The 24,329-nt window shown below is 40.2% G+C and overlaps 1 protein-coding gene across 19 annotated transcripts in view; it reads right to left on the minus strand.

The window, feature by feature from the left end:
* dst (dystonin) overlaps positions 1 to 24,329 on the minus strand; it is a 96,764-nt gene that overhangs the window by 71,088 nt on the left and 1,347 nt on the right. For 10 of the 19 annotated variants that reach the window (XM_031841643.1, XM_031841623.1, XM_031841630.1 and 7 more), the window contains exons 3-8: positions 23,466 to 23,654; positions 19,459 to 19,672; positions 7,274 to 7,335; positions 4,506 to 4,595; positions 2,322 to 2,420; positions 1,088 to 1,165 (exon numbers count right to left, since the gene is read on the minus strand). In XM_031841643.1, the coding sequence (XP_031697503.1) occupies positions 1,088 to 1,165; positions 2,322 to 2,420; positions 4,506 to 4,595; positions 7,274 to 7,335; positions 19,459 to 19,672; positions 23,466 to 23,654 (732 nt within the window). The other 9 variants (XM_031841691.1, XM_031841590.1, XM_031841697.1 and 6 more) reach the window with 7 other exon arrangements.

Consider the following 24,329-nt stretch of genomic DNA (forward strand, 5'->3'; position numbering starts at 1 on the left):
ATTAGTAACTGTGTTTTGTCTATTTTGACTCGTGTGCCTGTCATTTAACAAGCACCACAAGGGGGCACAATAGTCATTAGAATATGTCAGGGCGCTGCTACCTTGTAATCATCGTGGGTCTGAGATGACAGACGGAAACAAATGTTTGCTACTAATTAAATGTTATAAAGCAGCTCGGGCTGTTTTATCGCCCACATATCAGAGGGGGAAATTCATAAACAAAAGAATGTGAATTATAGAAACACATCCTTGTTTTAACGGAGCAGGTAATCTATTCCTCTAAAGCCAGTCTGATCATCTGTTATAACTGCAATCAATGAGCTGCAGGGGGAGATTTGAGGAGGTTTAAAGAGATCATTTTCAGTTTAAATATTACAGATGATGCATGGGAGTATCTGGTGTGTACTGCAGCTAAAACAGTAGATCAGCTCATTTGTGACCATCTATGATTCCTTTGTCTCAAGCCTTACGTCACATCTGGCTCTGGCTCAGCAAGGCTGTGTTCTTCATCACATCCTGAGTGGTGGGGGGGGAGGGGAGGGTAATCAAAGCTCTCTGAAACCCCACCGATGGGATTTGTAGTCAGCGCTCCTTAAATGCTGCCATTATTATTGGTGGGAGCTGAATTGTAATTGTCATCAAGAGAGATGGCAAATGCCACGAGTCCAACAGTGTGTGATGTTGGAGGATAGACAGTGAATAGGCAATCACCACTGAATGGGGCCGTCCCACACTATGTGGCACTGCGTGTCTGAGCCAAGATATTCAGAAACAGTGTGCCATTTGCATTCCCACTTCAATTACACATGTGCCTTTGCTTGCATTTGTCAACCTTGGTGGTTACAAGAGAACAAATCTCTCCTAATATGATGCAACTGCACACATGAACTGCTACATTTACAAGTATCCAGCTGTAACATTTTATTTAATTCGCTTCCTGCATCAAAATTATAACTTAATTATGTGGATTTTCAGTTTCAGATTATAAATCCATCGCTATTACATCCGTGTCTTAAGGTTTAAAGGTGTATTCATGACAATGTGTGACAGAACAAGAGTTTCAGAGTGTGCTTGGATTGATCCGTACCTGCCGCCTCTTTAAATAATCCAGTGCTATTTGTACATTCTGGAGTCTGTGGAAGCGCATCCTTCCTCTCTCCCGAGGCTGTGGACATAAAGAGGGAAGAGCGGTCATGTATGGCAATCAGATTTTTCTCAATATCAGAGGACACATTTAAAAAAATGATTAGTAGCATTGGTGGACACAGGACATGCATCCAGGTTCTTACCCGCTATTCTGGTGAGATAATGACTTCAAAGAACACACAAGAAAAACTCTCAACAAGAGTAGCCATTTCTGAAAAATCTGTGCATATACAGAACATTTTCCACCATTTGCATCTCTAGAAATCTGCCCTTAACATGTAATAACAAACCAAGTGACAGGTAAAGAGTATTCGCTGTGCTGCAGACACCAGATATAAAACTTTAAAATTATGGCAGAATGATTCCTCGTTCGAGGAATTATCCAATCTCTTGTGGCAAATGCACGCGGACAGTCAGGGGCCACAGCATGAGGTAATGAAATGGAAAATGCATTGTAGCCAGGATGCAGCAGCAGCAGCAAAAGACGTGTGCTGCATTCAGCCGTATTTCAGAATCAGAATCAGCTTTATTTGTAAGTTGATAAAAGCTGGGAAGAATCCAGCTCATCTAAATAGCAAAGCAACGGTAACCCATCTCCTAGAGCTTCCATTCAATGGCTCTCACACACTTATGAGGAGCTCTTGGGGCTTAAAAAAATACTTAAAAGCATACTCGAAAGCGGCAGATGAAAAATGTCCTGATGCTCACGAAGGTTCGGAGCGCTTTGATTGCATGACTGGTGAGATGGATATAAAGACCCAAGCTTTATTGGCAATTTACTTTCAATATATTGCATCTTTTTAATGCCTTTGCAAGGTCAGCGGGCCAAATGTATTGTTGATGCATGTTCAAAAACACATTTGAGTGGGTCTTTAAATCATGTGCACAATTTTCTCTGCATCCTCAGTATCACCTGGTCATGTAGGATTCTGACATTGTTTGCTGATCAAAAGAAGTGGCATTATGAAACAATGTTGCATAGAAATCACACATTTAGCTAAATTGGGGAAAGGAAAACACTACTCTATATCAATATAGAATAACTACAATATCTGCTAAAGCCATAAGTCTACAGAAAGACAAATCATACGGTGGATCGTTTCGATCGTTAACGGGCCACGGCACAAGTCTGAATTAGTTTGTTAAAAGGGGGTGGAGGGGCAAGCCACACGTACCCCCTGATCATCATCCACCGTGCCTCCATGCTGCTCAACTGCGCATGCTTCTGTCCCACTCACCAACCGCAATGTCTTCAGAAAATCACGCTCCCTTGGCTTATCACCGAAAAGGCAACACATGGAGGAGAAAGGAAGACATGGACACACACGGCGGCCAAATCAAAAGGAAGTTAGACAATGGACAGAAACCAATCAAAGAGTGGACAACAGAGGAGGAGGAACGCAGAAGGGAAACAGGATGTAAACAGAAAAATAGATAGCTTGTAGAGGATGAAAGTTAGTCACACTGGAGGAGGAGTAACTGCTGGGGCTCCTTGCACAGAATACATGCAGTTTAAATACAGAAAGGGACAACACAGTATGATAACGACTGCACAAAGACTGTATTAACATACTTCAATATAAGATGAAAGAATGACATGTTAACAAAGAAATTAAATAATACTGCAGAAAGCCAGCTGGATGACGTGCAGTAACTAAGTGGCTACGCCAGAGTGCTACAGCTACATACACTGTACAGCTATGTGCTCTGTGTGTGTGAGGGATTAGATACATAAACATACTGAACTAGACAGAATTTAACACCTTGTGAATTCTCATGAAAAAAACTTCTATAACAAGGCCACAAACCAAAGACAGCTCCCTATTTTTGGTTAAATAATGTGATTCAGACTGTAACCTACAATACCGTGAAAGCTTTTGGTTTCTAACTGCTACTGAAAAGAAATCCACACCTAGACATCAACTTCTAGTTCATTTCCTAGTTATTCCAAGTTTTGACAGCGATAACTCCAGCTGTGTTTTAATCACCATAAACAGCAGAGTTTCCTGCACTCATTTAATATTACTTCATCACAACGCGATTTATAGACACAATGTCACACTTTCATGTTGGCCAACTGTCAGGTGCAGTAATGTTTGTCCTCTTAAGTGTTAATATTTGCAAAAGGGCATTCTCAACAAGACGTGACGCAAATTTCATACACAGAAGTGCAGCAATGTTTGTCTCCTGAAGGTCAAGAGTTCAAACAGTTCATGACAGTCATGACCAGCAGTGGACCTTTTTTTACATACAGCAGTTTGAATAACTGCTGTATGTAATTGTGGTAATTAAACACATTTCTCAAACAGAAAACAAAAGCACAGGAAGGTCTGAAGGAATTTGATCAATCTTTCTTGTACAAGCTGATATACTGGTGCTGTTTCTACATACATATTGTGTCAATGTAGCCTGTATTGGATTTGACATGCTAGCAGTTTATGATACTTATTCTAATATGGATGACAGGTAACTATTTAGGGCTGTGCTCTTGGATTTTACTACCGCTTTTGATGTAATTGTCCGTAGTATTCATATTGTCGAGCTTAAATTGTATGGTTAGCTCTTGCTTGGGGAATGTGGGTCCAAATGAAGAATAAAAAATAAAAGGTAGCCCTTGGCAGTTAGTGCGTTAAAAAGTCTTGTTAGCTTTGTTAATGGCTGATTATCGGCTGCCAAGAACTCGCCAGAAATCCCAGTGGGCTAAAGAGAGCTAGTTTTCCTTCCTAAATTATTTTCCTTGCTTACATTTTGTTGACTGAGAGACAACGACCTTTTTGGCTAATCACCGTATTTAATATCCCACTCAAGTTAATTGCTACTTGAGCAACATACTGAGTGGCACAAAGCGCCCCATCCCTCAGTATCAAAAAAAAAGTCAAGTAAAGCAAGGCAAGGCATACTGTACCTCCCTTTTACTAACATCTAGTAGCACAACACAACAAATCACAAACACATCAGTCTTTTTTCAAATAATAAATAACTTGCATACAAGTCCCCCAAAAATGCGACTTCATTGAGTGGGTTTTGGTGGATGAGTCAAAGCAGATCTGATTACAGACCATCAAATCCCAAGAATCCCTCCTGCCATCAGTTATATAAGTGAGAAGGACACAGGGGAAGGACATCAGTCATGCAACGGTATGATGAGTTGCTCTACGGGAAGAGGAATAGATTTCTCACTTTCCTTACTGGTATCTAATGATAATCGGCACGTTTTGTGATTTCATAAGACTGATATAATAGGATCATATCATGTACATGTCCACATGTACCAAAACATCATAACCGTAACTTTGTTTTGAGTTATTTTTCTCTGTAAGACGCACTGACATTAAAACAACAGAAAAACGTTAACTCACCAATGTGTCTCCAGACAAAACCTCCAGCAGTGAGATCAGGTTATGTCCATCTCGTAGGTCTTCATACAGGTCATTTATATGCTTTCGTACCTAAGGACATGAGGGAGAAAAATGTGAGCAAGTATTGTTAAAAACAAAACTGTTCATTGAGGATGATCGTTATAACAAATAGCTGTACTACTACTGTACATGTAGTCAAATTGGTGCTCAAATCTCTGAGTTGTTCGCAGTTATTGAACCATAATGATCTCAATTACTAAAGAAGAGATCTTTGAGGATTATACCATGCATGTCTCTAAAACCCATACACCTGGTGTAACTATAACTCTACCTTTGATGTTTCTTTCTTATGCAACTCAATTAACTTTCAGTTTCAGTTTAAACCTAGGTTTAGAAAAATCTGTGATACTCAATTTACAACAAACTTGTTTTAATTTTTTCCCCTCACCTTTCCCTCAAAACTGAAATGAATGTAGCATAAAACACACAGGATGTCATTGTGATACCTTATCTAAAAACTTAAGCGAGCCACTTAACAACTCCGGGGCCGAGGCTTTCTCTATCCAGCAGGCCCATCTCTCCTTCCTGTCCTAAATACCGCGCCTCTGAAATCACCCTGCTGCCCGCTGACCTGCTTTCACACAGGGCTTTCAGCACTGTAATCCCAAATAGCAGCCACAGCTGTGGAGCCAAAATAGACTTGCACCCTTATGTTATTGGGTCAACGGCGCAGCTCCCCCAACTATTACTCAGCACTTATATGATTTCTCACTGATGAAACAGACTTTACAATAAGAAGTCTGAAATCTGGCTGTAAAATGCAAATATTTAAATATAACCATAAACTCAAGTTCAACAGGCTAAAACAACTACAGAACAGAATTTATGTTTTTTTTATGCACTTGTTTCTGATTCTCTGTGCACCGTCATTGCGTGCGTTATGCTGTACTAAAGACATAAAATACAATTTCATTCTTTCTTTTGATTGTGACAAAACATAATGCGTCTCTCATGAAACAGTGTGAGCTGTAGCAGGTATCTTCTTAAGGCAGAACTGGAGCCAGCAGCTTCTTCGGGCCTCATCCACCCTTCTAATGATTTTCATATTGGAAATGATAAATGTATTCCTGTTTGGAAACATCACACACCAATGATCATAAAACAAGTCAGCAGCACTGACCCACAGGAAGCCCCGTCCTCATCATGTTAGGACTGACCCTTAAAGTGACCCCTCAGGACAGGTTTATGGCCCTCATCATACTTTGCAGATGATGATCAAAGAACACAGAAATCCCCTCAGGAGCAAAACAATGAATACAACTTGGGTTGGGGGAAACCGAGTGGCCCACCATGTCATGTAATACTCGTCTGTTAACACACTCTGGCGCTTCATTCCTGATGAAAAAAAGAGTGTAGCAGCCGTACAGCTATGTTAGTAGCAATATTACCAGTTAGTTTCATTTAAACCTGCACTGACATTTATCAGGTGGTCATTAACCAAAGTATTGGACAAATTGAAATGTTGACGGGATGACAGTGGTAGATGAAAAATCAGGGGATCACCAAAGTTATTACAACTCATCCTGATGGGGATGGAAATGTGCCAATTCATTCAATAGTTGTTGAGACAAGTGTCACTAAAAAACACAACTGTCAATCTCATAATGATCATCCAAGTCTGTAGGATTCAGCATCTGGGAACCATAACTGTCTATACGAATTATGAGGCCAATCCATCAAGCTGATGTTGAGATATTTCACTGGATAAGTGAAAATTGTGATCTGCTGTGCATCTGGAGGTACCACCAGAGTCAGCAGCTAGCTGATAAACACTACCATCTCTACACACACACACACACACACAGCTAGCGTGGGAAATCAACCTGCATTGAAGTGAAGATACAAGTCTTGCTGTTCTGCATTTGCAAGAATGGACTTTCTCAAAACTCTCCTTGCTTGAATCCGCTTTTGCAAATGCAACTTCTGTCATTGCTTTTGTTGCTCATTTGGTCACTGATTTTATATATTTTTGAGAAATACTAGGACTTAAAATGCTTCTGTTAGTTCGGCAATATTTGTCACTGCTCATTTGTATCTGTAAAGACACTGGCTGCCTGAAAGATATCCAGTAACCAGGACTCATGGCATCAACTAATGCATCATATCAGTACCAAAGCAAATGAATGAATGAATGAATGAATTTGCCTTCACATTACTACATCTTTATGTCTGACATAATAGAAATGAGTGTGATTTTTAGTGATTATTGCACCACTGATGTATGAATCCTCTAAAGTATAACATTACGCACTACTTACAGGTAATGATTCATTTTTACGAAGGCAGATTAGATGAGATTTGCCAGTGCTTGTCTGTCTGCTGAAGTGTTTCATTAAATTCCACGCACACATGAAGCACCACAGTAAGCATTTCAGATTCCTGCCAACAACAGAAAACCTGTTGCTACAGCAGATCAACAGCACGTGTCATGCTAAGTGACTTTCAGCCAGCTTTAATAATATCTGGGGAGGAATGTCAGCATGTTGGGACCTAACGTGGAGAGTGGTAATTGTTTTCACTGCCAATATTTCTCTAATGGATTGTTTATGTCAGAGGAAAATGGGTTGCTCATTCTTGGAATTTTAACTAGTATTTAGGTTCCACCTTTGTTTTAGTGAATATAGTTTCCATGAGACAAAGATGAATGAGATCGTTTTTTGACATGCAGATAATTTTAATTTGATATGGTAACACACATTATTTCTTACCTTCAGCAGATGCTGGTTTATCCATTTTGTAAATGTCTTCTTCTGCACTCTGTCTCTTTCATCTGAGGAAGAGAGAAACAAGAAAACAATTTAACTGTCATTTAAGTTTTAAAGCATTGCACAGATCATTTTTGGAGCTTTATATTTTGCTTCCTGCTGCACAGTCAATGTGAAATGTTATTTATGGATTCATAGTTTCAATGAAAGTGATGTAGAAAATAGAGGACATGTGAAGACCACAAGCCCCAGTGGCTTAAAAGAAGGATGTAATTTCCTAGAGGCTGAAATTACATCACTCTCTCCTGCACGCTCTTGACCACGTAATGTGTTTTTTTGTTTCCCAAAACCATAGCAACCAGACTTCCTGCAGCCAGTGACATATGTGGAACTAAATGGATGCATTAGCAGGGAAAAGGAAAATGATCCTGAAAATGTTCTCAAAATCAATGCCGTTCTAGTAGCAGAATTATAATTAAGAAAAACTACACTTGCGTTAGTGTGTTAGATTATGAAGAACTTGTATGTTTGGTTGCTGTATTCTTCAATAAGATTGGCTTTTATCCAGTGTGAGAGCAGAGCAGGATTCACAGTCACCACAGTTGTGACTCATTGCACTGTTTTCCACGTGTCCCAGTCTGCCTGATACGACTCCTCTAAATCATCCTCAGCGAACACCAAAATACTCACGTTCAATCAATAACATTAACAACGATCTGCTGGCTCACATTTGCACCACTAACGACAACATTGACCACATGACTAAAAACACAGACAACCTCTGCCCCTTAATAATCCTCGGTGATTAAAAGAAGTTTGACTCAAGGATATCTTACCTACTACTGAAATGAGCAAGCTTAGACATGACTAACATTTCAAGGAACTGGCAAGAAGAAGCAGTAAGATAAATACTGACCCATGCAGCACATTAGAGTTACCAGGTGAGCTCTATGCTCCCTCTCGGCTTTCAGGAGGTACTTCATCTTCTGCACTAGTTCCTGAGGGCTGTCGACGGATGCCATGTGGACAAGCGAGTGAGGAAGCAGAAACAGTCTCCTGCTTCTTTGCCTGCCTGCCTACCAGCCTCTAGAGCAGCCGAGCTCCCTTTCTCATCAAGCATCCAGGACGAGTCCCGTCAGGTTTTCCATGGCTACTCAGTATTTTGAGTTTCTACGCAGTTTAGTGTTTATCTAGCAGCGGCGCTTAAAACCACGGGGGGGAATCAGTGCTTCTTAAAAAAAAAAAGAAGAAACGTTCCTTGTTAACATGTCTGCGGATGGTTCCAACAGCAAATTAATTCAAGCTGCAATTTAAAAGCAATGTACCATAATTTCTGATGACAGCATGCATCACTTGATTTATGCAAACATCTTTAATAGCGTGAGCAATACGTCATGGACCTTAATTATTAAGAGTGCGACAGTTTTCAGATAATCATCTCTCTCTATTGTGCAGCTGCCAAGACTCACCACAATGTTTACTTCAGCAGAAACAACTGAGGACACATCCAGGCTAATAACAATCACCACCCGTATTTGTCATGATACAACATGACAAATACCAAAATAGGATTAGAGATCTTATTGTTAATCTAACCGCTTTTCAGCTGAGAGATTTTAGCGTAATTTTATATTTCTTTTCGTATTATACTGAGCAAACCAGTTACATAAGAGGCAGCTATAGAAAATGAAAGTGTCCCTGTCAGAAAGCCTGAAACATGCATTCCCAGGTACCTGAAGAGCCCCTGACTGTACTCTCTGCAGATTCCTACATTTAGTTCATCTAAAAATAGTGCATGTGATGAAGATCGCACATGTTACACGTGTGTAAAAGCTGGAGAGAATTGAAAGTGGGTTGGTGTGACAATCATTTTGCATGATGGTCTACAAATTTAGATCAAGACCTGACATGAAGGGAAACATCAGTTAAGTGATGTAACACATCACATCAGAGTCTGACAAAAACAACAGTTATTAAAAAAAAAAAAAAAAGAGTCCAAAGAAATAAGGAAAGTAGTCTGACAGTGCTGCTGTGTTACTGCGTCTGTGACTCCACAGCTGACTCACAGCGGGGTAAGGCAGTGCTGCCTGCAATAGGCCACTAATTTGGTTTGTAATGCACCTAAGCTCTCTGCTGCATAATATATAAACCTCTCCAGAGAAAAACTCATCAATATAGATTGGCTGAATATTCCAGGAAACTATCTGGCTCAAAGCAGCAGACGGGAGCTGAAAGGGTGCATCATCAACCAGCTATCAGGCACGGTCAGCGAGAGGCTACTGTACGTCACATGTCATACATATTACAGAAAACACTTAATAGACTCTGAATTAGGGAGCAGGTTTGAATATGCTATGAGATCAATTGTTTTTATAGTCTGGTGCCCTCTTGAGGTTCTTATGAGAATAAAAAGTGAGCATGGAGTATTATCAGTCCAAAACACATTGGACTTTAAAACAGTAGTCGTACATTATTTGATCATAAGATAAGATATGTGTATAGATCAGATATCAGACAGACAACAACCCAGCTCTGTCCTTAAGAATAATGTGATCATACACTCATTCTCCTGATATTGCGCATCTTTATCAGCTAATAAAGTATGATTATACTACTTACTTTTGCACATTTTACCTATTTCACACATATTTGATTTTCTTGGACATGTTAAACGGCTACAGTATAATACCACGGCTCATCATCCCAAAATGTTATTTATTACTGAAAAGCTGCATCCGTCTCCTGTCTCATTAAGGACTTTTGTTGGTTTCACATGCCTAATAGAATGCATTTCTCACACAGCCACTCCAAACGGATCCAGTTTCACCAGAGAGCCAAAACAACATTCCTGGGAAAGTTATTCTGGCAGTTAACTGCAAGTTTAACACAAAACACATACCTGTTACCCCAAATGAAATATTGCCGGAATAAAAACATCGGCCATTATCATTACTTAACAAGCATATGTGGAATTTGATGTCTAGTTTAAATGATTTCATATTTGAGTGCAGACGTTCTTTATGCAGCATTGAAGCTACTTTTACTCTGATCTTTTTACTCGGAGCACTTCACGATATCACTTTAAGTATTTAGGAATGGCGCACAAATTGTCTTATGGTGTATTCATATTCTCACTTTAAATTCTGATTAGTGTCCATCAAAAGTTTGGGAACAGTTTAGAAATGTTTTAACCAACAGCTTCTGATCTCTGACTTTAATGGGTTGATGTTTGAAGGATCACACGAGCCTGACTAACCACTTCTCTCTCATATTACATCTGAACTTCTTGACATTTAAAAACCTCAGGCTAGTCAACAAAGCCTCCTTAAGATGTGAAAATGTACACCACGATAGGAAGTTAAACTGGTATTAATAAAGCAGCAATTAATATTCACGATACTGTCTTCTGCAATTATTTGCAGCTTGTATGAGCACACTCAATGAACAATGACAGCAAACGCCACTGAAAATCGTGACACACAGTGGCCAGTTTTGTGTCAAATCAAATGTTTTGTGTACCCCGTGTACAGTCTGAGCCCAGTGCTAAGAGTCCACCGCAGCATTCAAATGGAGAGCATAGAACTCCTGAGACACCTATTTGTAGACCGAAGCAAAGCACATGTGCATGTCTATAAAAAGCCACAACCCTAAACCATGCTGGCCAGATATTCGGTGCCACTTTCCTTCAGTTCCTTACATGCAACAAATACATGACTGGTAAAGTAAATGCTAGTGGTAGAGTTGCATTTTGTAGTAGAGGGTTGAAGTCTGTTCCCAAATCTTATTTTTTGGTTGGTGAGTGTAATGCCCCCCCCCCCCCCAAAAGGAATGGTTATTAGATGTTAGGATGTTTGGCCAGTATTGGTTTCATATACTTGAAAACTAGAGATTCAAGACATGACACTGGTTGTGTGTTTGCAAACTGCTTGCAACAACAAATGCAACGAGCAGCAGAACAGTCTACAGCCCTTCACACGTTCATTACTAAATTTTCTCAAGCTTCTTTGAACAAGAGATCGGATAAATTGTTGTTTTCCCGAGAATGCCTGGCACAGGGGGTCGGTAACACCCTTTGGCATCTTGTTGCGTCAGGATGCCTGAAATATCCTCACATTCTGAGCAGAGTAAAGTCAAAAAGTCCTCTCAATCAGAATTCAGCCTGTGTAATCCTCTTGACCTCGTATGGGAGGGAAATCCAGACAGACAGACAGACTAAACTGAAAAGCCCTCGACCTTCCTGTCTATGACAAGAACTCGCTAAACATTCTTGCTAAACAGCTTTCATTTCACATCTCTTGTGTCACAACCACTTCAGAAAGCAATGGCATGTGTACCTTAGCTTTGTTTCGAGTACAAGTCCGTCCGTTGCATAGCAGTGCCGGAGATATTGAAATACAGGTCCGCATCACTGTGTACTTGATCCAAGTCAGCACAATATCACTTTGTGATGAATTGCACACAGTGACAAGACATGAATGACTGAAACCAAACTGGTTTTCTGCACAGCAGTGTAATGTCTGATCCAAAATGAAAATGTTTGCAGCACCCCAAAGGGTGACGCTTCATCGAGATGAACAACATACAAAACACATTGTTCATTCTTCCAGTACTTGTGAAAATACTCAAATTGAAAAAGAAGTGGGTCTAGATCTATGTTGTGATGTGTCACAAGCCCTTTTCATTAAGAACACAAATTATATTTTTGTAAAAAACTAAATTCTACAACCATGCTAGCATCTCTGTGAGGCTGAATGCTAACATCAGCATGCTAACATGCTAACAGTGAGAATGCTAAGATGTTCAGTAGGTGTGAAAATGCCGTTAGCGGCGACCTGAAATGTTGTTACTAAACCATTCATCCTTGTTAGATCTCACATTAGAGGCTCACTGAAATGATGACTCGGCTCAATATGGCTACCTGCTTCTTCTTCTATTGCCTTTTAATACGCATGTTGTGACATTGGCATACGGATAGGTGGTAAACAAAAACTACAAGTGTGACCGAAAGGTAAAGGGGGAGATACTTGCAGGTGCATTTTTGACATTCTTTGTAAGTGAGAAAACTACAGTCAGTCTTCTCAATTTTTCTCCACTTGTGAAGTTGAAATTTTGTATCAGCCTTGATGAAAAGCAAATGGAGGATGAAGGTGAAGCTGGCAAAGTGCCCTCGGGCATGAGCTATCACTATAGAAGGGCACTCAACATCAAGGAGAGGAAAGAGGAAACATTAATGACAGCTAATGGGACACACACGCACACACACTCAATACAAGCCCGCATATGTGCAACAGCTGCAACTGCCACATGTGAGTGAGTATTTGAGCATGTGAGTAAATCGTCTTTTCCTCCCCAGACTCTCCACACTCCTCAAGATTTAAAAGGTAATCCTGTGCTGCATTTACACTGACTGATACAACACAATTGTGATTCAACATCAACAGATACTTTGATAAAAACAGTAATGATTGCTGATAACAGACAAAATAAAAAACACAAAATCACAAATTATCACTTTAAATATAACAAAATATTTAAAGTAAAGGTTAATGAAATGTTCAATAGCATCCTTTTTAGTGTAACTTTATCTAACCCTTTTAATCATGTTTAATTATTTTGGATTTGTTCCAGCATAGAAATAGAATAAGAGTAGATTTTCCCATTCAAATCACAGTGGCAGGAAGCTCAGGTCGGCGGCCATCTCTATGTGCACCATTGTTATTGCAAAGAACTGTGAACATTTTAGCGGGCTGACTTTTGTATCACAGTCGTCATGTTCCTCCTCTCATTTATCTTACTGTATCTTCACACTACACGCTCTCTGATCTCTCTTATAACAACTGATATCAGACAAGTCATGAGAGTACAGCAATGGCTTCTAAAATGGTGAGCTTTAGGGTCAACACAAAAAAACAAATGGAGCTACTCATTTCCTGGCCACCTATGAAACAGCGGATAAATGTGTTTCCTTCTGCTAGTATGGGACCGCTTCCCAGCATCTGCAGCATTCGGGAGAGAAGGGTGGTGCTGCTAGAGTGAGAGAGGAGCGAAGAGCCTCGAGAGCATGAGTCAAGGGTGGGACAGATGATCTCATGCAAGAGGAGCTGAGCGAGGCTGTGGAATGAGGTTCAGCTCATGCGGGTCTTCCCATCACCATGACAGCATGTAAATACAACATTTACAAATACAGCAGTGACTCAGACACAGATATCATGCAACTGCATGGGACTGCATTGAAGTTATATTTCATATAACAACAGGTGAAGAATATTAATAAAATGTATTCCAGGCAGACATATGCAGACAAAAGACTGATGGAGCAGCAAAAAGCTTTCTGACAGCTCTGCTGGTTTGGATTACACTGCCCATTTTAGATGAAGCTTATTGATTAGATCAATGAAGGGCTTGGCCACGAGAACAATGCTGTGTTTTTAGCACAAGTATATGCAGTATGTTGTGTATTTACTTTAGAAGGCTTTCATTTTTTTAACATTTAGTTTACCCCATAAGACCTTGTCAAACTGATGGACCATAACAGCAAAACAACCAGATACTACATGTCAGATATAAACTGACACACTTATCTGGGAAAGCCACTCCTAGATGTTCTTGTGAAATTACGCAGCATCGAGTTGAGCTGGAGTTGGACACTCATCCAAAAATTGAATGCACTTAATTAGTCATTAGCACTTAGCACTTAGGATTTTGGATGTGTTAGCTGTGAAATGACCCTTGATAATTAGATAACCAGACCTAGTGTGTCATACTAACTAAGTTATTACCAAATATCCAGCTATCAAATACATAATATGCCAATCCAAATCCTTTTTTCTGATAATCTTCTAGTAGAAATAAAAAATAAATTGCCACTCTAAATAAGAATTTGTTTCATAACAGTGGAAGATATTTGGTCGGCACTGGCAGTCATTTCCTGTATGCACTACTTGTAATGTCATTGTCATGTCAAAGTTTAATTAAACCTATGAAGCGTATTCCTATTGTTTGTGAACAATATAAGTTAGTGGATTAGTGCTCCGTTTTTGGAGGCCAACTGTGCATGCACCATATTCAATACAAACTGTTAATTGTGGGCTGAGTTAGGTGGGTAGAGACCCCTTTCAAGTCTCCTTGACGCTCAATGAAAAGCCAAGAAAAAGGAGTGTCACGACCATCAACTTGACACATGAACAAGTCTCTGGAACTTGGATACTGCTCCCCTAAAAACAAAGTGTCTTTTGTATGAGAGCAGACAGTCTCCACAGAGGCAGCATGCTGTGTGTGTTTGTGTGTGTGTGTGTGTGGGCCACTGGGCCATTTGAATGTGATGAGTGGGCTGTCGACATAGAGCAGAGGGGCTGGGCTGGGCACGGCCCAGGAGGATGAACAAAGGCAGTGACTGTGCAGAAAAACACAATGCTCTCTCACTCGCTGCTGGGTTTGATGATGCAAGATAATACAAGTGTAAACCGGTGGATTTTCAGAACCATACGTTTCCTCAATGTATCTCCAGAAATCCTTCTTGTTTAGAGAGATTAAGCCATAATGCCAGCCGCTATGATTCACTGTCGGACCACACCCTCATATATAACACACAGTTTACCGAGCTGTCGTGTAACACGTCTTCTCCTTTAAGACACTAAATCAGTCAATTAGTTGTATACGTCTATGAGTCAGTTCACATTCACAGAAAGATTAAACTTATGCTTTAACATATCACACTCAGGAAATATGCTTTATGCACATGTTTTCACTGTTACTGAGCAGAAACAGATTTTGGGTGACTAGTGATTACTACTCCTTGGCTATAATGTATTTCCACTGATTTAGCTTGAGCTAGTATCCTATTTAATAATTTTGTTTACATTTTTAAAAAATGTGAGCGTGACCACAGAAAAGCAGGTCAAAAATCCTGGAAAAACAAATGTTTGAATTAAATGGATCTGGGTATTATCTGCATGTCTGTCAGGGCTCTCAATGAGCAAAACATGTTTACTTGGGTTCAAATAAACTGATGAAATAATCTACGCCATATGGCATCTTAAGAAATAGATGAACTACAAGAAGAGCTGACTGAACCACCAAATGTCTAATCCATCCAATCTTTCCTGATGTCAGAGGATGATCAACTGTCGGGAAATTCTGCAGCCTCTTCGTGCTGACGGGCTGCCGAGCCGGCTCTGCAGGAACACTGTGATCCCTCACAGCCACTGCCCAGTGCCATAAACTGTTGTATGTGTCTAAGAAAGCGTGTATTTAACTCATTCCTCAAGTTCACAGTCTTTTGTAAAGCCTGCATCGAATTTCAGCCTGACCCACAGCAAATCCTCTGTTTAGTGTACTATTAACTCTAATACCTAATTAGTGTGGCATTCTTTCTTACAGCCACAGCAATACAAACTACATGCAGGATCCTAGTCAACGGTGATTGTTGTGCTTAGTCACCAAAATTGCTAATCTTGCGTTTCTTTCAAACACAGTACAGAACTTCATACAGCATTTTTTTGATTTTGAAATTAAAGTTCATCTAAGGTCACACTGGTGGTGAATGAGAGCACAATGTAACACACATCATGGCGCTCACCGACTACGATAAAGCCTATATATTCATCCAGTTATCATCTTTTCTCTGAAAATGACAGCTGACAGTCACTCCTCACAGAGGCAGTTGATGACCCTGGAATTAAAGCAGACAACAAGTGACAAGCACCCGCATCAAGACCAACTCAACAGCACAGATAATAAGAAGTTAATATGCATTTACATCTTGAATTGGTGAGACAAAGACCATTCTGTTTCCTACCTAATAGCAATACAGCCACTGGCTGTTAGCTGGTTTGTTTGGTTGTGTTTGTTGGTTACGGTTTATCAAATTGTTGATGAAAACGTCTCCCTGTTATTCTCCATGCATCACATGGACAGAGGCTCAGGGCTCTGGGTTTTTCCATCAGCTGAAAATAAAACTGAAGTCACAATAAAAACAGGGATTTTTCCAGCATTTAGCCAGCGCCCTATGGAAAAATGTCTTTTTAGACAAATTTACATTGAGATCTACATTGTTTTAAGAAAGTAGAAGGTATATCTGATACATTTATCAGCCTTATCCTCTAGTTATAAACTCACATACACTTCTTTCAATGGTGTTGTTTGCAATAACTTCTATAAACTAAGATATCACTTTCATCTCACGTTATCTTTGTCAATCTTACCCTCTAAATTGTCATCTCACTCATCTCTCGCCACCATTCTCAGACACAACTTTGCAAATAAATTGTGAATTGGTAATCCTTTGTCTTTAACTGATCTCTAGTAAATAAATGTTGATAGCTTCTTTCTGCTTGAACAGTCAAGATGAATGTTTTTTCTCTGCCAGCAGGAGTCTGATGTAAACAAATCTGATGGAAACAGGGTTGTAGATGAGTTACAAGAGGTAATAATTAGCCCACCAGCTGATCTCAAGTTTCTACGAGGATCGCTCAAAAGCCGCACGTTTATGTGTCGAATAATATTGAAAAGAAAAGAAAAAACGACACCAAGTTTAGTCAGTCTGACAAAATAATTCAATTGAGACGACAAACACAAATCATAGCATTTTTGTGTGGCTACAACGATTCCATAAACTTTTAAAATTTGTTGGTCAAACTATGAAGAAAATAACAAATGAACGCCTTACCATTCTTTGCAAAGTTCATTGTTCATGCAACAACTGGCGTGAGTTGAATATCGCCCCAGAAATCAACATATAGCACATAAAAACAAGTCGCGGATAGCAGTTGGTGATAGAAGCTCCCTGTGTGTCACAGTTCCTCTGCCTGTATACAACAGCTACAGATTCCTAATGGTGCTACATCATATGATCCCGTTAGAGTCCAGTCAGGGCCTTTAAGCCTTACACCACAGCTGACTGGTCCCGCTGGCTACAATACTCAACAGCTGAGAGAAGAACACGCTCATGACAAGTATGCAGAACAAGAGTGCACACAGTGTTTGCTATTTGTCCTTTTTGCTTTGGTTTCTTTTGTGGAGAGGAAACACAAAAGTTAAAAACCGCTGCTGTCAGTTTGAATTCGGCCCCACCGGCTCTCCTCGGGCCTGGCCTCAGAGCGCATGTACGATTCTGTCAGCGAGCTCTGGCTGTCAAAGAGACACTGAATAACATAGACCTCTTCTGTGGGATAGATGTGGTCTAATTAATGAGCTACATTAGACCCAAAAGGAGCGGCTACATGAAGTGACATGAGCTACTTCTATGAGCTAACGCCTCACACTGCTATGTCATTGTCCTGTCTGCCTTGAGACACCATATAGGTCAGCTGAGCAATATTCAGTCAGTAATATTCACCCCAAAAATACAAAGATATTTCATTTACACTGTGAACGTTTGCTTTACTCAAACAAAAAGTCTGTTTTGACCTTTCAATTTGACAATAAGAGATGTAGACACTGTAATCATCTGGCTTGTCAGACATATTTCAAGTTCTACATTTCCACAGCTAAACAAGACAAATAATCCCCTGATCTGATATTCAACTGAGATCATAAACACTTCATGATGAAGCCTTATTGGTCTCGGCTACTGAAATGCAGTCTAATTGTGATGTCATGCAGAAAATATTCCCACTTTTCCACTGCAGGGATAAAGGCACTAAGAGCAGCCAGTCACCAGAGAGCGAGGGGGCAGGCTGACATTTATTGAACTGTCAAGCAGCAATCAGGCAATATCTTCAAATTCCCAAATGCTAAACAACATCCAATCAGCATTGGTCCTACCTTTGTATTTTTCCAAGACATCCTCGTACGCTTGGAGGTATTCCTGTTCGTCCGAGAGACCATAAGACTGCGGTGCGTACTGAGCCATAACCCGGGCTGCACAAACTGGACATTCACCAGCGGCGGACAGGGACACCGCGTGTGTGTGTGTGTGTGTGTGTGCGTGTGTATGTGTGTGTGTGTGTGTTTGTGTGCGTGTGGATGTGCTGAGGACTCTAGAGTGATCGGCGCTGTTGTTGCACTGAAGGAAACGCCCTACATCCCTCCCTTGTCTGCGCTCTGTCCAATAGGCGACACTTCCTCTCCGGCGTTCACTAGGTTGGAAGGACTGCCGGACATGCTGCGCTGTAAAAAGTGTCTGTCATAAAAAGGCCATTGAGCCAAATCTGAAGTGTTGAATGTAATTAGAAAGAATAAATGGAATATATATTATTTTATTAACACAATATTCTAAATCTCCCCCAGTCTAGTCCAATATGCAGGAATTCGCAGCAGTGGGTAAAATAAAATGTTAAAACCAGACTGAATTATTTTTTTCTTTTTTACAGTGTAAACGCTTTTCCTTGTCAGACGTTCTCTGTACCGGCTCGTTACATGGACCACGATCTTTTTCATTGTTGTCCTCCTGTCAAATACTTCAGACACTGAAACTATGGCGGATTTACAAGACTGCTGTTTGAATGTATAAAACCTACTATCTTTGCTGACAATAGCCCATCAGCTGTCACCAATGTCACTCACAGATTCCCCTAAAGTGCCCAACTTCACCAACAAAAGTCCCCAACGAGATCATATACCTGACAGATTTTACAACGTCAAATAGGCTCAACATGTCATTATAAAACAATTAAGGGCTATAAAACGTCAACTTCACGCACGTTATCAAGCGTGAAACAAACAAGACTGATAGAGGGATTGGTTTTCTTTTTATGCCCCAACCTGACTTATAGTATTATGTCATAGGCCTACTATTGCACTGTGTTTTACTGTTACGCACCAAATCCTCTAGCCACATTCCTTGTGTAACGTACTTGGCAATAAACCGTTTCTGATTCTGATGATCAACTCCTGTTGGAATAATTCATACATCTATAAAATGACACAAAATGGGTCTTTAAGCAACTGGTTCGATGGAAATCAAAGATTTTTTTTTTACATGGCACCACATATCCAAAACCTTTACGGTTAGCCTAATTTTAGATCGTGTCCAGAATAAGAGCAGACCAAAATACCGCCATGTGGGCTTCCACAGATCCAGAGAATAATTATGACCCTAAATAAATGGGGCTAGGCTACACCAGCAGATATAACAAGCTCATGCAGCCCCCGTATGCTCCGTATATTGCAGCATATTCGCTCGTTGTTTTTCTCGTGACAGTATAAGCATCTGATAACCGGGCAACAGGGAGACGGCCGAGGCTCACCTGCGATCCTGAGCACGGCTCTCTCTGCCGGGTCCAGCACGGATCCTCCCTGGATTTTCCTCTTGGACCGCTCATGCCTCGGGAGGTTCCAGGGTAAAGTGTCCCCGGGTGCAGGTGATGCCGACCCAGATTTCACACTGTAATCATCCTCGTCTGAGAAATCCGCCGAGGAAGACATGGAGCAGTGCAGGGAAGGGTTCCCCGAACTGGAGCTCTGTGAGACAAAAGAAAAAAGGAACAATGCTTGACTTGATTTCACACAAACACACACGCGCGCAGCCAAAATGAACGAGAAAACACAGCGCAGGAATAAAACGCCACACGTCCTATTTATTTCTCACCATCGCGGGTCAAAGTGCGTAATTTGAGTGTATGGTGTGAGGACGCCACCAGCTCGCAATGATCCATATAAGATTGAGCCAAATCAAAGGCAACGTGAAATCAATAGTATCTGGCTCCCCCGCCAGGTCAACAATAAGACTTACCACTGTATACATGGAGAGCTGTCAGCTGGGAGGAAAAAAAATAACAATCCTATTTGCTCGTTATTAGCTCCCACCCTTCAGTCACACATTGTGTGCGTCAATTGCTGAAAGAGGTGTGCCACGCCCTTTAAGGGATGCTCCGGCCACGAGATCGTCCCTTATCTAACGCATTAAGGATGTGAGGTGATGTCAGATCTCCAAAGGGCTGAACGGATGGTACGCTGTGTGCTGTCGAGGCAGAGCTGGACCGTGATGGGAGAGCAGACTGCATGCGTCTCCGCGTCATACCCGGTAGACAACAACAGTCTACAGCTCCAACAGCGACGGGGGTGTTAGAGCGCCATCCCTGCACTGAGGTCCTGGGTGGCTACAAATACAGCAAAAGCGGAGGTGATAAGGGGACAAGGGATACCGCAGTTTCTCATGGCAACATATGCACATGAGATCCACAGAGAGAGGAGACTGCTTGGTTACTATTACATAATTGCCTACGCTGTAGATGGGGTGTTAACCACAGAGGATGAGATGAAAGCCTTCACATATGTTGAGCTAATTATCTGAGAGGATGGAGAGGAACATGGGAGCACAAAAAAAGGATTGAACTTAACTGGGTTTAAATTTAAACCCTTTAAACCAATATCTAATTCGAACAACCTTAATACCATTAAATACAGTATATCCTTGTAGGGATTTTCTTTGGTGTCTATTTTGAATCTTCGCAGACTAGAACCGCACACCAGCTCTCATATAGAAAATGATGAATGAATGACTTTCTACGTCCCGACTTGCAACGTCCTGCTGCACCCAGACACACCTGAGATTAAGCAACAGAACAAATGCAGGTAAACACAACCTAATGGTGAAGGAGAGGGGTGGGGCGCAGAATACCTGTTCCATGGCACTTCATTTGCTTAATGATAACACAGTATTTAAAAGGGAAATGCAACGCAACACAGACTATGATCCTGGAGAGTTCGGGACTGATTTGCAAACAATAAGGAATGAGTCTGCAGAAAAGAGTGTCTTCTTGATGTTATTAATATGGAGCTAGCATTTGAAATGTAAATGTGGAGGATACGCTTGAAAGCTTCTGCCAGTATTTCTACAGAGCTACAGACAATCATTTCTATTTTTAAACAGCAGCAGTAGTGAGAATCTGTTCTCACTGCTGGATCGGAGCTGATAAAAGCAACACACTGTTAATATTAGCAGCCTTTTCATCATAGCATCATTTTTCACCAGGATAAAAGTCAGTGCTGAAAAGGCAGCTTAGTGTTGCACATTTGATCAGCTTTCTGCTTATACATAATTCCTACTAAAAGGAAGAAAAAAACTACATGGTTGAAGGAAAATAAATTCTGGCTATCATTAAATAATCATTACTTAGGCTGCTATAGGAATAAGTGTACATTCTCCCGAGTCAGTTTTTCCCCTCTTTCATTTAAGGAGGAAACTGTACAGGGTTGAGAACAGTAGAAATACTAGAGGCCCTCCCTCCCATCACTCCATGGCGTATCTTCTCCATTATTCTTTAACACCTAATATTCTTTGTTCAGGGGCATGTCACTGTCACCCTTTTGACTATATCTTTGTCAGTAACATTTGAAAATACAATGGCTACAGAGTATTGATCTGTGAAAAATAATATCTTGATCAAACCCTAATAAGCAGTCCTTATTCAATCCATCTCACAATATAATTAAGAGATGCATTTATGCACACTCTGTTTTAGTGGTGTACATGAAATAAAAACAGGACTGCAGCCGAGTGACTTGCTGTGAATACAATATGTGAAGAAGTCAGTACAGTTCCTTTACACTTAAAAACAGAAAATATGGTTTCAATCATTCTGGATTAACTATTAACTATTGGAATAACAATATTAGCCAACAACAGGATTGTTTATCTTTTGCTGTCTGCCAGCAGAAGTATTTCACATGAACAACAAATGTGTCAATACAATTTTATACATTACGTTTTGTTTACCCATGGCAACAAACTACTTGATGTAGAGGCATCAGAAGCTAATGTAAAATGACAGAACTCTGGTCAAGTTGATATGTATGTTTTAGAACCTGATATCTACAGAATTGCAACACAACTAATGGAAGCAGAGTGTTGCAACAGCCTCGCATAGATCAATAGGTTCCTCTGAACACAGTCAGTTCCAACATCATCAAGTCAAGTTGTACTGAATTGAAAACAGCAGCAACAGCTTCTTGCAGTAGGGAGAAAGATTGTGGAGGATATCTAATATTCTGGACACAATGAATGACATTCGAAAACACCCACAGACTTGAGGATGTTGTGAATGTGGGATCAGGATTCTCTTCTCTGGAAGAAGAAAAAGATATTGTCAGAATAGAGCAGCAATGCATAGAGAAGGGCTTAACAAATGTAGTTATGCCTTATGTTCCCATAAGTAACCGTTTCCATCTGAGACCTTCTGTTTCTACAGCTCTCTCTTCCTGTCGTCGTATGTTCAATTCCAGGAAGACATGGATCAATATGTGGGTCAGATGTTATACTGTCTCACTCCTCACCTTACTTTATCTTATCTGAAACTGGTAAAAAAAAAAAAAAAAAGTACTGAAGGAAGATGAGCACACTTTTGTTTGGATGCAGTGCTGCTAACTCACAAGGCAAAATAAAGACCCACATATTATGTTCCCATGCCCACATAGTCAGTTGTTAACAGACCTAAATGGGTCAGGAAGGACATGTACCAGCATGCTATCTAAAATGATTACAAACTAGGGTAAAATACTTTATTGGATTGTATTATCATTTTTAAATTCAAAATCCATCTGATATGTTTGTGTACTCCCTGAGGACTAATGATCTTTGAATAAGTTAAATGCGCGGATTTGTTAATGTAAGTTAATTATCACATCTTTACCGCAATACTGCAACCCATTTAGAAATTGCATGCTTATGTAAAAACACTCAAGCATGGTGAATATAGAACTTCATATTAGCCAAAGTCATGGTTTAAATGGTTGATTGAATAATACTTCTTTAACACAATACCTGTATTTGGCTTCTTTTTAAATATATATTATGAAAAGCAAAATTAGATTACGTATTGGAGAAATGTTGAATTGTTCATATTAAGTTATGGAATATATAATCTACCTTTAAAGGTCTCTTGAAATAACTTTGAGATCATTTACCTTTTTGTTAAACCTGCAGGTTTCATATGGTAAGAGCTTGACTATGATTAAAACTAGAAATGATTTCTCGATCCATATTTTTCATCTTATGATCAATAACTTAACAATACACACAGGGGTACAAGGTAACAACACAATAATAATAAAAAAGTAATAATTTCATTGGACCTATAAATGAGCATTCTTCAAGAGCAGGGTTTACTCCCTGTAGACCAACACTTGCCCTGTGTCCTTGAGCAAGCTGCTGAATCATTACCAGGTTCAAAGGCACACTGGTGTCCCTGTGGAGTGGAGCAAGCACAACATAATATCAGTATTAATCATGGCTGCACTTAAGGGAGATACCTACAGGTTTGCGTGTGGGGGTGACTTGTACAGACTGGTAAAATTCTGGCAGGACTCTCTTCTTCACTTTGCGTTTTCTTAGAGTCGATGATGAATCGGGTTCGCTTTCAGGAATCTCGACCAGATTGGGCTTTTCTTCTGTCACTCGAGCATGTATGCTCCTTCTTGCGTGACGTGGACTGTGCCTGAATCCCTGGGAAACATGAGCAAATGTCAAGCTGGAAACAGATTATACTTTCAGCAGACAAATTAAAAGCTCTCATCATAATAATAAGAATTGTGATTCCATTTAGGTTTCTTAAGCTATGGAGGCACTGCTGTGGTATATCGCCTATAGATTTCTGAGCCAGACGTGTTTGAGAAAGATTAAGCAACTCCTATCACCACAGGAGCAGGAAAAGCAAACTATTCAATATAACAGTTTGATGTTTTTATCTACTGTTTGCTTCGCATGACCCTTAGTTTTTCTTTAAGTATATTGTTTGACTTAATATTTTTGAAGGTAACAATCAGGGAGACTGTTCTTCAACATTGAGACTCAGCAACTGCCCTACTGTTGTGCCCTTGAACATGATACCGAATCCCTACCAGCTACAGTACTGAGCCAGCAGGGATTCAGTGTCCTGTGGTTCAATAACATAACCTGCAAAGGAAGGAAAGCTATTGAAGCTTTTGCTTTTGGAACTTCAAAACCACAGAGAATCACAAAAGGTTTGCTTTTAGGCATCAAATGTAATCAACAGCAATACAACAGATAGGCCTGTATGGCACTTAATAAATAAAGGGGTTTGCCAAAAGTTTATTGAGCTGTACCGTAACTACTTTTCACAGGTCCTTTTTTATTTTAGTTTGAATTACAGAGAAATTA

This window comes from Anarrhichthys ocellatus, unplaced genomic scaffold, assembly GCF_004355925.1.
Source record: "Anarrhichthys ocellatus isolate YVR2014 unplaced genomic scaffold, GSC_Weel_1.0 scaffold3, whole genome shotgun sequence".
NCBI lineage: Eukaryota > Metazoa > Chordata > Actinopteri > Perciformes > Anarhichadidae > Anarrhichthys > Anarrhichthys ocellatus.